The sequence below is a fragment of the Pleurodeles waltl genome, chromosome 11, assembly GCF_031143425.1.
Source record: "Pleurodeles waltl isolate 20211129_DDA chromosome 11, aPleWal1.hap1.20221129, whole genome shotgun sequence".
Classification (NCBI taxonomy): Eukaryota; Metazoa; Chordata; class Amphibia; order Caudata; family Salamandridae; genus Pleurodeles; species Pleurodeles waltl.
In genome coordinates this window covers 929,120,477-929,133,295 of record NC_090450.1, presented here as the reverse complement: position 1 = coordinate 929,133,295, position 12,819 = coordinate 929,120,477, and the positions used below count along the sequence as shown (strand labels likewise).

The 12,819-nt window shown below is 43.6% G+C and overlaps 1 protein-coding gene across 1 annotated transcript in view; it reads right to left on the bottom strand.

Moving 5' to 3' along the window:
* Positions 1-12,819, bottom strand: part of DNAH10 (dynein axonemal heavy chain 10) — a 1,282,131-nt gene that overhangs the window by 1,155,467 nt on the left and 113,845 nt on the right. Inside the window, exon 5 of the mRNA XM_069215014.1 lies at positions 6,020-6,135. Within this exon, the coding sequence (XP_069071115.1) occupies positions 6,020-6,135 (116 nt within the window). The remainder of the gene's footprint in view (positions 1-6,019; positions 6,136-12,819) is intronic.

Genomic DNA, 12,819 nt, shown 5'->3' with positions numbered 1-12,819 from the left:
GAGCAAAGCAGCCACCTGGATGAAGTCCAACTGGCTCAAGCTGAACATTGTCAAGAGATCTTCAGAAAGGATGCCTCACCATGGGACTTTGCCTGGTGGTCTACAGACCTCAGACCCACCCAGCCCACAAGCAAGAAATCTTGGAAGCATCATCAACAGCAACCTGGACATGTCTGTCCAGGTCAACACCCTTGCCACAGCCTGCTTCCACACCAGAGGATGTTGAAAAAGATCTCCAAATGGCTAACAAAAACGTCAGGTAGACCATCACCCAATCCCTCATGGCCAGCAGATACGGGACTACAGGAATGTCCTCTTTGCAGGAATTATCAAGCAACTCACTTCAAAAAGACTACAGACCATCCAAAACACATCTGCCAGACATGTCCTCAACCTTCCATGCCGATCTTCTAAGACACATCACACCTGAGGGAACTCAAATGGCTCCCGATACTCAAGCGTGCACAGTTCTAGGTTCTCACCCACACATACAAAGCACTACACAACACAGGCCGAGTCGACCTGAACAGCCACGTACATTTCCACCAACCCCATAGGGACCTCTACTCAGTTGGATTCTCCCTAAAACATGTCCCACGAATACACCAAAGCAGGTAAGGAAGTAGAACATTCTCATACATATCCCCTAAGGAGTGGACACCGTCCCACACCACATTAGATAGTCCTCCTCTCTTCTTGAATTCTACAAAAAGCTGAAGACCTGGATCTTAAAGTAAGCCCATAAAGGCCAGTTCAACAAACCTACAAAAACGACAGGATACCCTCCAGGGTGATAGGGTGCTATACAAATATGCATAACATAACAGCTTGCTGCAACAGGAAACTGTGCAGGGTCAAAGACCCTTGGAATCTTCAGCGAATCAGCACTGAAGGTGGTGGCCTATTCACACTTCCTCTGTTGAAACAGCTCATAGAAGCAGAGCCACAGCTAATACTGAACTGTCACAGAGTGCTGTGAGCATCAGCATGGCACTGGCAGGTGGTGGGCTGGGCTGATTAAATTGTGGTCACAAGACCATGAACAGTCCCAACTAGGTGACATTGGGAATTCACTTTTGCCTCTGCTGCTGTCAGGGGCTCAGCACTCTAATTTGCAGACGTGAGGAAGAAGGAGACATGATTTCTTTGCACCAAAGCCTGTTTCAAAACCAAGATGTCAGGAATCAGAGGAAAGGGTGTAAGCTGCCAGGTGGGACATTAGGAATAATTTCTGGATTAGTCACTCCTTATAATTACAATTAAAATAAATAATTACCATGATGCTTTAGGTAACCACAAATGGAATTGTAGGAACTTGATAGAACTAAAAACTGATAAGGAAGAACTTGTGCTTTCTTGTGAGAGGATGTCATCTTTAATGAGGCTGATTGAACAAGACTAGTGTTGAAAGAAAAGGATGTGTTTATATAAAGTGGGGAAAAAACTAACACCAATTCTCAATATAGTTTCTGGGTTTGGCATCTTAGCCTGCAGAAACCCACTGTTCTTAAGTAATTTTTGTACTGTTGGGAAGATTTGCCAAGCAAGAAACTATTAACTGTCTGTTGCCGCATGGTGATTGTTGGCATTAACATCACACCACAAAGAAACTTTATCATGTGAGTATTAACAATGTTTCTGTTTGGTGAGGGACTTGAAGTGCAGGAAGATGATATGACAGGGTGCTGAGGAATAGGCTATTACCTCTGTTAGATTTTTGTGCACAGGACAACACAAGCTATAGTAAGAAATCCAACATCAAACATAAAGCAAATGTATTAATGGATGGGTATTGCAAAATATATATATATATATATATATATATATATATATATATATATATATATATATATACAGGGAGTGCAGAATTATTAGGCAAGTTGTATTTTTGAGGATTAATTTTATTATTGAACAACAACCATGTTCTCAATGAACCCAAAAAACTCATTAATATCAAAGCTGAATATTTTTGGAAGTAGTTTTTAGTTTGTTTTTAGTTTTAGCTATGTTAGGGGGATATCTGTGTGTGCAGGTGACTATTACTGTGCATAATTATTAGGCAACTTAACAAAAAACAAATATATACCCATTTCAATTATTTATTATTACCAGTGAAACCAATATAACATCTCAACATTCACAAATATACATTTCTGACATTCAAAAACAAAACAAAAACAAATCAGTGACCAATATAGCCACCTTTCTTTGCAAGGACACTCAAAAGCCTTCCATCCATGGATTCTGTCAGTGTTTTGATCTGTTCACCATCAACATTGCGTGCAGCAGCAACCACAGCCTCCCAGACACTGTTCAGAGAAGTGTACTGTTTTCCCTCCTTGTAAATCTCACATTTGATGATGGACCACAGGTTCTCAATGGGGTTCAGATCAGGTGAACAAGGAGGCCATGTCATTAGATTTCCTTCTTTTATACCCTTTCTTGCCAGCCACGCTGTGGAGTACTTGGACGTGTGTGATGGAGCATTGTCCTGCATGAAAATCATGTTTTTCTTGAAGGATCCAGACTTCTTCCTGTACCACTGCTTGAAGAAGGTGTCTACCAGGAACTGGCAGTAGGACTGGGAGTTGAGCTTGACTCCATCCTCAACCCGAAAAGGCCCCACAAGCTCATCTTTGATGATACCAGCCCAAACCAGTACTCCACCTCCACCTTGCTGGCGTCTGAGTCGGACTGGAGCTCTCTGCCCTTTACCAATCCAGCCACGGGCCCATCCATCTGGCCCATCAAGACTCACTCTCATTTCATCAGTCCATAAAACCTTAGAAAATCAGTCTTGAGATATTTCTTGGCCCAGTCTCGACGTTTCAGCTTGTGTGTCTTGTTCAGTGGTGGTCGTCTTTCAGCCTTTCTTACCTTGGCCATGTCTCTGAGTATTGCACACCTTGTGCTTTTGGGCACTCCAGTGATGTTGCAGCTCTGAAATATGGCCAAACTGGTGGCAAGTGGCATCGTGGCAGCTGCACGCTTGACTTTTCTCAGTTCATGGGCAGTTATTTTGCGCCTTGGTTTTTCCACACGCTTCTTGCGACCCTGTTGACTATTTTGAATGAAACGCTTGATTGTTCGATGATCACGCTTCAGAAGCTTTGCAATTTTAAGAGTGCTGCATCCCTCTGCAAGATATCTCACTATTTTTGACTTTTCTGAGCCTGTCAAGTCCTTCTTTTGACCCATTTTGCCAAAGGAAAGGAAGTTGCCTAATAATTATGCACACCTGATATAGGGTGTTGATGTCATTAGACCACACCCCTTCTCATTACAGAGATGCACATCACCTAATATGCTTAATTGGTAGTAGGCTTTCGAGCCTATACAGCTTGGAGTAAGACAACATGCATAAAGAGGATGATGTGGTCAAAATACTCATTTGCCTAATAATTCTGCACTCCCTGTATATATATTGTGTTTTTATGTGAGCTTGGCGATACAAATCACAGAATATATAGAGGCAGTTCAAGCGATTACCATTGAGCTACGAACTGACATCTTGCTGGTTGAATGAGAATCATTTCAAGGACTATTTTCCAAATAAAAAGAAACACAAATGGCTTCCTGTCTTGAAAGTGGACGTTGAGGTTTATAGGCCAACATGGCGGATGTGAGGCTGTGAGTTCTGCCACCACTAGTCCAGCAAACTAGATAAAAAGGCATCTACACCTAATTAAAGGGCTCACATAAGCAGACATCTCTTTTGGGAAGACTTGAAAGGAGTAAGATTGGATCCTACATGCCATCTAGAAATAAGCAGAACAAGATGGAGGAGACCATGAGGCAGAACAAAGATGGCACCAATCACAGTACAATAGCAGAAGTGTGGCTAAGAGGTAACTAAGACGCAAGGCGAGTGTGGCTGGGGGTGGAAAAGACACACGTGGCCTGGATCATCTCCAGCCCCTCTACTGGATGTGCAGCAATTAGAGCCCCATTCCAAAGTGTGCCCCACTGAAAACTGGGACAAGACCTGGGACCACCTGGTTCAGTGACCCATAACTGACAGGCCCAAATACACGATTAGGTGGCCCGATATACGCATGGAACCCAGCAGCATCGATTGGGACTAGACAATTAAACAACTACAACTGCCCCTGGCTTAATGAGGTCCTGGACCACACCTGGTGGAGGACAGGAGCCGTCCGAAGTCAAGCGGGGGGGGGAAGAAGAGTCACAAAGAGAAAAGACCTCTGAAAGAAATATACAGATAGCCATGTGAAGGCCTAGAAAATAGAGAGAGAAGAGACAATATTAGAATTCAAAAGACAGGAGAGATGGTAGAAGGCTCCTACATCCTGGACTGTGTTCATGCAGTAGCTGGACATGTGCTGAAGTAGAAAGGAGAAAACTTCATCTGAACGGAACAGTGAGATACTCTTGCAGGAACAAAAGAAGGATGTAATGCATAATAATGAACCTCATTATGGAAGTAGGGAAAGTACGGATATGAACTAAGGTGTCAGATGGAGGAAGAAACCTTCCATACTACTATACAAGGCCCACAGTCATGAGATAAAAGAGAAGATGCATATATAATACAAACTATAGCAAATTTCCTGGTCAAGAATACTGTTCTTATCGAACTACCATGGCGATTGGACCTGTTGAGGGTTGTTGGTAAAATCCTGTATTTGCATATTGAGCAAGTTGGAATGTTTTCTTTTGAGTCAAGAGAGGGAGGGGAGAAGGGGATATCGGGGAGGGCTGGAAACTCTACAACACAGGCATAAAGTGAAATATGAGAGTAACTTGCACAAATCACATCAACATCAAAGAGCCACGCAAAGTACTGCCTTTAAAGGTGAAGGCGTTTAGTTCACCTTCCAAATGAAAGAGAGAATCTTTCTGGCCACTTATAAAGCATAAATAACGTCCCCTCAGGAGAAATACCTAGAAAGGAGAAAAACACAGTGATTCTGAACTCACATACACACTAGTCAATACCACTGAAATGTGCCCACTAAACCGGTAGAAGTGACCATTTTATTGTCAAAACCATCTGACATGCTAGTGTTTGAAACACTGGTAGACAGCACTTGTCAATACGCTATGGTGAAGGACAAGTTGAGAGGGGAGATGATTACAATACAGCTGTCCATGCTTCTAAAGTAGGTCAAGACAGATTTTTAAAAAGAGTCTTAAAAAAAGCGGCTGCCCAGAAGGGATGCTCATGATAATGAGATATATTAATACAGAAATGGAGAGTAATTTAGATAGGTCAGCCCCCAAATGGACAGCAAATGGGAATATTTTAAAGGAAGTCCAGGAACACATACAGGAGTTGGGTTTATAGATGCATGGAGAGCAACCCACTGGAGGAGAGGGCCAATACATTTTTTCCCAGAAGTACACTGGACATCCTCCAGAACGGATATGATCGTTATAGCCAGTCGAACAAGAGCTGAGGTTGAAATGGGCATAGGAACAATAATTGTCTCCAACCACGCACCTATTTGGGTTACACTAAACACCTTTACACATTCATGTAGGGTCAGGAACCTAAGACTTGGTAATTATCTTTTATAAGACACGGCCAATAGGGCAAAACCGTCTAAAGCCATAAACAACTTCCTAAACAATAACAAATAAGAGGACCCTGCCTGTAAAAAACACTGGGGCAAGTTCAAATCTGTAGTTAAGGGCAGACATCACCATGGTTGCAACGACCAAATGGAGAAGCTTAATATAAGCCATGCCTTGAGAATGAACTCGAAGTAGCTAAAGAGAGGCATAAAAAAACACTGGCTGACCTTAAGACACTCAACAATAGAAAGGGGTAACACTTTTAGAGAGAATCCTTAAACCATAAAAGTGTTTCAATTGTCTTACAATTATTATCGGAAATGTTGATCAAGCTACTCTATATCATTGTATTGCTATAACAGAAATAATAATGAATAACTTTTGAAAATGCATGCATATTGCTTTGCTATGAATGGAAAGCGCAGTGTTAAATGTGTGATCCCAATGCCAATATATATTTGTTATGTAAAACGTCACCAACCTGTGAGAAAACATGCTGCAGCATCAGCAAAGGGTGTCCATTAAGAATGCCATACTCCAATTTTTTGGGCATCAGTTCATTTGCTTCATCCATGTCAGCAAGCTCAGTGATTGATTCTAAAGTTGATAGATGTGTGTAAATGTATATTTTAAAACATACTGAGTATTAGTCAAACATTAACTGTTTAAAATTGTTTTGTAAGATACTGTTGAAACTCCCCTAAGCGTTGCCAAAAGCTGCTGAATAGTGAAAATTAGAGAAAATGCACTCCTGTAGGCACAACTCAAGTTTGATATCTTCCAGTAGAATCCTTTTTTAGCAACATTTTCTCAGCACCCCCTTCTATCCTTAGAAATGCATAATTTCCCACAATAAAATTAGGTCATTTTATTTGATCACACTGCTGAGTCCTAAGAGTTTAAAATAACAATAAATTGGTATTATGTCTAAAACGTTTAATAACAAAAGTGAGAATACCAAATTTCTGAAAATAAAAATTAGAAAAAACTAAAGTTAGAAAGGCAAATGTTAAAATGCAGAAAATGTAAATGTAAAATACATTTAAAATAGATAAGGTGAAGGGTCTGTCATGACTCAACAAACGTCAGGAGGTAGCATGAAAAATAAAAACAAACAAGAAACAAGAACAAGATGGATACTCAAGAAAGGATAAAGATCAGAGACCTAGCGACTATAGAAATGCACACAGGGGTGGCTGGGGCTGAAATACAGAGGGGGGTCTTTTAAGGCTGGTCACAGAAGAAAGACCAATCGGAACAACAGAAGGACTGCATCCAGCACCTTTTAAGAAGCGGCATAGCAGGAGTAAGTTGACTCACAACTATTTGAATGTATTGGCCCCATATGCTCATTTCACTCATCGTATTTGCGTTCCCTACACCTTTATGTTTTGCCTGCCTTTCCTTTTTGTTTCTTTTCACTTATTTGCATCACATAAGAGAAAGGCTCCCCTGTCAGTGTTAGACCTTACACATGAACTTGCTCTGACCCACAGGATCACTTGATGTACACAAGCTGGGAAGATCTCTAGATATTTTCTGGGTTCAGTACCAGTGCTACCTAACACAGTACCAGGTGAGCCATATAGGGAATGGGCTTGCTCAGTATTGATATAGATGTACCCTTATTTTCATACTTATAACTGTTTGTGCTTATCATTATATCCAGACTATCTGTTCCTCTGGTGTGTGCGTTTCCACTGCTACTCTACACTCCTAGACAGAGAGAAAGAGAGAGAGACGGAGAGAGAGGAAGAGAGGGAGAGTACCCCTACATGAGAACCTAAAGGTCCGAGCTCATTCAAGTCTTAGCCTGCAGCTCTTATTTGGTGGAAAATGGGGATGAGCCTCAGGGTCCGCTCATCTAAACCTCTTTTACAAGCCTGCTTAGGTTGTAAAAAAAGGTCCACTGTAGGGTAAGGACATGGATTCTGGTAAGAAAAGTGCTGGAGAGAGCATTCGGGTTAGGATGACTGAAAGATCTTGACATTTAGTTGCAGTTATCTGTATCAAAATTTAGAAAATAAAACCTAGAAAAAACAAAAGTTAAAAAGGCAGGAGGACTGAAAAAAATATATGAAAAAGTCAACATTATAAAATTAGTTTTAAAGTAAGGATAACAGTAAGAGTTCATAATAAGGGAAAGAAGTGCGTTAAGATTAAGTTAAGAGAAAGAGATAGGCATAGGTTGGAGGCTGTATATAGTTAGGATTAGCATAAGTTATAAGATGATGGGTCTGGAGGAGTTACAGGGAAAGAGATAGGGTTTGGAATAGGGTACTGTAGACTGTTATGGTTAAGACTAGGATGATTGATTCAGGTAGGCATTATGTTAGGGTAAGTGACACGACTAAAGATGTCTAAATGATGAGGTTAGAATTATGGACTACAGGTTAGTATACAAAACATTAAGAGGTAAGTAATGGAGTTAGCTTCAGGGTTGGGGTCGTGTTTTCATTAGAATGGGTGGTCTGTGCTGGAGAGGATGTAGTCTTGTAGGTACAAAAGACCACTTTTTTGGACATGCCCTAAGATTATGTCAATATAAAATATAGAATCAACACCTAACCCTCCTGATCCCCCCCAACCCACCCCCCCCAAGAGATCCAAATTTTATTGTGGGCAGATAATCGATATGAACTCTTTCCACTTCTCTTTGGGAACTGGCATGTGAGCAATCTCATCCGGAAGGAAAATTACCTTCTTCTCATTTTTAGAGTGATAGCAAATAAATGTGTGACATGTTGCTGAAAGTGAAGAACTATGAGACAGCAGAAAAACAAAATGTGAGAAGTACATGAGATTGAAAGGCTGACATACTTCAACTGAAAGAACAGTTGTTCCTTCAATGGTAGACGCTGTGTACTGCCCTTTTTCCAGCTGAAAGAGTATTCTGGAACGTAGCACTTGGAGGACCTAAACAAGACATGGAAAACTGACAGAGGAAAGGAAGAAGTCATAGCATGTGGGTCTAGAATAGGCTGAAGTTGCCATCTCTGCAGAGAGCCCCCAATATCCAACTCTCCCTTGAATAGAGCGTGAGCTCCTCCTTTCTGTGATCCACTTAAATAAAGTCTTAAAAGTTTAATGCCTGTAATCTTAGTTCTTTTCCCGTAGAATCGTCATCACAGTCAGCACTGAACTGTTCCACCCGACACCCAAGTGTGGGATCTGAGAGCACTTTCAGGTCTTCAACCTTTCTCCAGTGACTCTTCATGCATTTGAGGTGTCATTAGGTCAGTTCATTTTTATGGAGAAAAAGATCAAGGACACAGAATAGAAATGCCTGCTTTCAACTCTTGTCTGGGGAGGTGGGAGGGTTGCTTATAAATTTGACAAGCATTCCCTTGAACAAAACTGGGATTACAAGTAAGAATCTTTTATTCCAGGAGATCCTCATCAATAGTCATAAGCCCTGAATAGAGTAGCAAGCTTACTGCACAAAAAGAATAATGGACAAGAAGTGAAAAGTAGAACTGTTCCCACATTTACCCAATAATATTTCTCAAAGAGGCTAAACCCACTTGGGCATCAGCTCTTGAATCTGAGCACAAACAATAGTGTCTGGTAAAGGTATGTAATGATCTCCATGTAGCAGCTTTACATATTTCTGAAAAAGGTATATTCCTTATTAGAGCCACTGTTGCTGCTTTGTGAAGACTCGAGGTGCTGAAGGAAGACCAAACGGGAGGACTGCAAACTGATAGTGCAGCGATCCCACCACAAACCGGAGATACTTCCTGTGCGACTTGAGTATTGGGATATGAAAGTAAGCATCCTGCAAGTCGACAGACACCATCCAATCTCCTTCGTTCAACGCCAAAAGCACCTGAGCTAGGGTCAGCATCTTGAACTTTTCCTGTTTGAGGAACCAATTCAAGATCCTCAGGTCCAGGATTGGCCTCAAACGACCATCCTTCTTGGGGATCAGGAAGTATCTTGAGCAACAACCCCGACCCCTCTCCTGCTCCGGAACCAACTCCACCTCACCCTTGGAAAGGAGGACTTGAACCTCCTGTTCTAGTAACAGGAGATACTCTTCTGAACAGTAGGAAGGGCGGGCGGGATGGGGGGAGGAAACTCCCGAAAGGGAAGGGCATAGCCTTTCCCCACAATGCTGGTGACCCAGGAGTCTGATGTTATATCCTCCCACTTGCGGAGAAAGTTCAATAACCTCCCCCCTACAGGAGTGGAATGAGAAGAAATTGGTGGAAGACAAAGGCTGCTTCCCATGCTGCACCCCTCCAGAGGAATAGGAAGAGGCAGAGTGCTGCTGGGAAGTTCCCCTGGTTCGGACCCTACCCCTCCCCCTGTACGATCTGTAGGAGAGAGCAGGGGCGGGTTGTGGTTGAAATCTGCCTCGAAAGGAGGAGGATAAACCACGACCAAACCCCCTAAATCTTCTAAAGAGTCTGGACGAAACAGAAGAGGAGGCCTGCAAGCCTAAAGACTTCGCCGTGGCCCTACTCTCCTTAAATCTCTCTAGAGCAGAGCCGCTCTTGGAGCCAAAAAGTTTATCCCCATCGAAGGGAAGATCCAGCAGGGCTGACTGGACATCCGACGAGAAACCAGAGGAACGAAGCCAGGCCTGCCTTCTCGTAGCAACAGCAATGCCCATAGCTCTGGCCACAGAGTCAGTCGTATCCAGCCCAGACTGGATCACTTGGGTTGCCACAGCTTGAGCATCGGAGACCAGACCCAACACCTCCTGAGGCACCTCAGCATGGGACGACTATCTCATCCATCAGGGCGTAGATGTATCTCCCCAAAATACATGTAGCATTAGTAGATTTTAAAGCCATGCCGCATGAAGAAAAAGCCTTCTTGGAAGAATGATCCATCTTCTTTGAGTCTCTGTCTGAAGGCACACCCAGAAAAGAACCTGGGGCAGACCGGGATGAACATGAAGCCTGAACCACCAGGCTCTCAGGGGTCGGGTGTCTGGACAAAAACGCCTGGGTCCTCAGGAGCCACTCGATATCTGTGAGCTACCGATCTATTAACTGCCGAAGATGACACCGGCTTCTTCCAGATTTCTAGAATTGGATCTAACAGAGCCTCATTGAAAGGCAGAAGTGGCTTTGCAACCGTCGAAGCAGGATGTAAAACCTCTGTTAAAATATTGGGCTTAGGCTCAGACACCGGCAATGGAAGGTCCAAAAAATCAGCTGCTTTCTTTATCACAGAGTGGAATGAAGCAGCCTCCTCTGTATACTCTCCAGGAGATGTTAAGTCCCATTCTGGAGAGGTGTCCAAACCACTAGCTGTATCTAACCCCTGGAGGTCCCCCAGAGGTTCCTCAATCTCTCCTTCCTCCAATGCCTGCTTCGGATACTCCTGCTCCTCAAGAAGGCGAAGAGCAAGCCTTCTTGAATGCAACCTGGCTTCTATTCTAGGCGTCAACATGGCTTCAGCCGACGTAGAAGCTTGACGCTGATCCTCGCATCCATCTGACGCCGGATCCATCGGCGCCGCGGACTTCTTTGGCGCCGTATGAGGCAAAGGATGGACAGGAGAACGCTCTGGCGCCGGACCCGTGGATCTACTCGGCGTCACCGGTTGTGAGGTTGACGCCATAGGAACCGGCGCCGAACCAACACCTCCCATAGGAAGGAAGGGCATGAAGGGTGCCGGTCGTAACGGAGCCGGAGCACCTTTGAAGGCCAAAGGGCCAGCCGGTCCACCACCTGGAGCCATCTGTTGAAAGATAGCAAACATTGCATTTAAAAATGCGGAACTGTCGGCTCCAGGAGCCGGGAAAGCCGGATACTGTGGAGCCTGGGCTCGAGGTGACATCGGCGCTGGCCCCAGCGTCTGAGAAGCTGGTGAGAACTCTTGACGCTGAGGAACCTCAAACACAGATGGTGGATTCAAAGGCGACGTCAGCGAAGCTGGTGAAGCCGGTGATTGAAGAGGCGTCTGCGGAGAGACGGTAGGGCTAACTTCCCATGTTTTACGGCATCGAGCTGAAGGCGACCTCGAATGCGATCTCTCCCTACTCGACCGGCGCCGAGATTCACGATGACGCCGGGAGTCACAATGACGCCGATGGGACTTCGGAGAAGATGACTTGCGCCGATGCCGCTCTTCTTTTTTCTTGGACTTCGCCAAAAAGAGCTTCACCTCCTGCTCTTTTAACGCCTTCGGATTCATCCGTTGACAAGAGTCGTGGTCGGAGCTGAGACACCACAAACAGTCTGTATGCGTGTCCGTCACCGACATTTTACCTCCGCACTCATTGCAGGGCTTAAAACCCGACTTTCTTTGAGACATGCTTTCTCTCTCGAAGAAAGAAATAGTAACAGTAACTGTAACTACGCAGAGTAGCAACAGTAGCTCCCTCGAAGAATAACCGTCGTTAGAATGGCACGGAAAAAAGGGAACTGACGTCGGCGAGGACCTCTTATTGCCTGTATGACGTCAGACGGCATCGCGTGGGCAATTATGATGTCCTCGTCGACGTGCGGAAACTAGGAAGAAGATTTCCGTCGAAAGCTGGCGCAAGGGGAGAATTCAGTGAGGAATCCACAGGTAGTTGTATCCATCAGAAAGGAATTTATTTTCTAATTGGTATCAGAATATGATGCAAGAAGAACAAGTTACTTACCTTTGGTAACACCTTTTCTGGTGGATACACTAGCTACCTGTGGATTCCTCACCTAAAGAATTTTCCCCTCGTGCCAGCTTTCGACTGACATTTTCTTCTAGCTCTGCACGTCGACGGTGACGTCACAATTGCCCGACTCCCACGTGATGCCGTATGACGTCATCCAGGCAATAAGAAGTCCTCGTCGACGTGCAGACGTCAGTTATCACCATTTTTTACGTGCCTTTGAGGCGAACAGGTGAACATTGACATTACAGAATTGATATAAGTACATCAATCAAACTTATATACTAACTTTTATTCCAATAATATAAAACGAAACTAGCAGAAACAACAACACAAATTATGCATATAAATATATATACATATCCACACGTTTCCATATATATATATATATATATATATATATATATATATAAAGAAATATATAAACCGCATCATCATATACATATATTCAATATACAGGTGCTCACCCAAGGAATTCGTGGTAAGACCAGTCAGGCAATGGGGAGGCGGGTGGGACCGTGAGGAATCCACATGTAGCTAGTGTATCCACCAGAAAAGGCGTTACCGAAGGTAAGTAACTTGTTCTTATGATGGATACAACTACCTTTGGATTCCTCACCTAAAGAATAGAGTCCCAAAGCAGTACCACCTCCGGAGGTGGGTGCCTG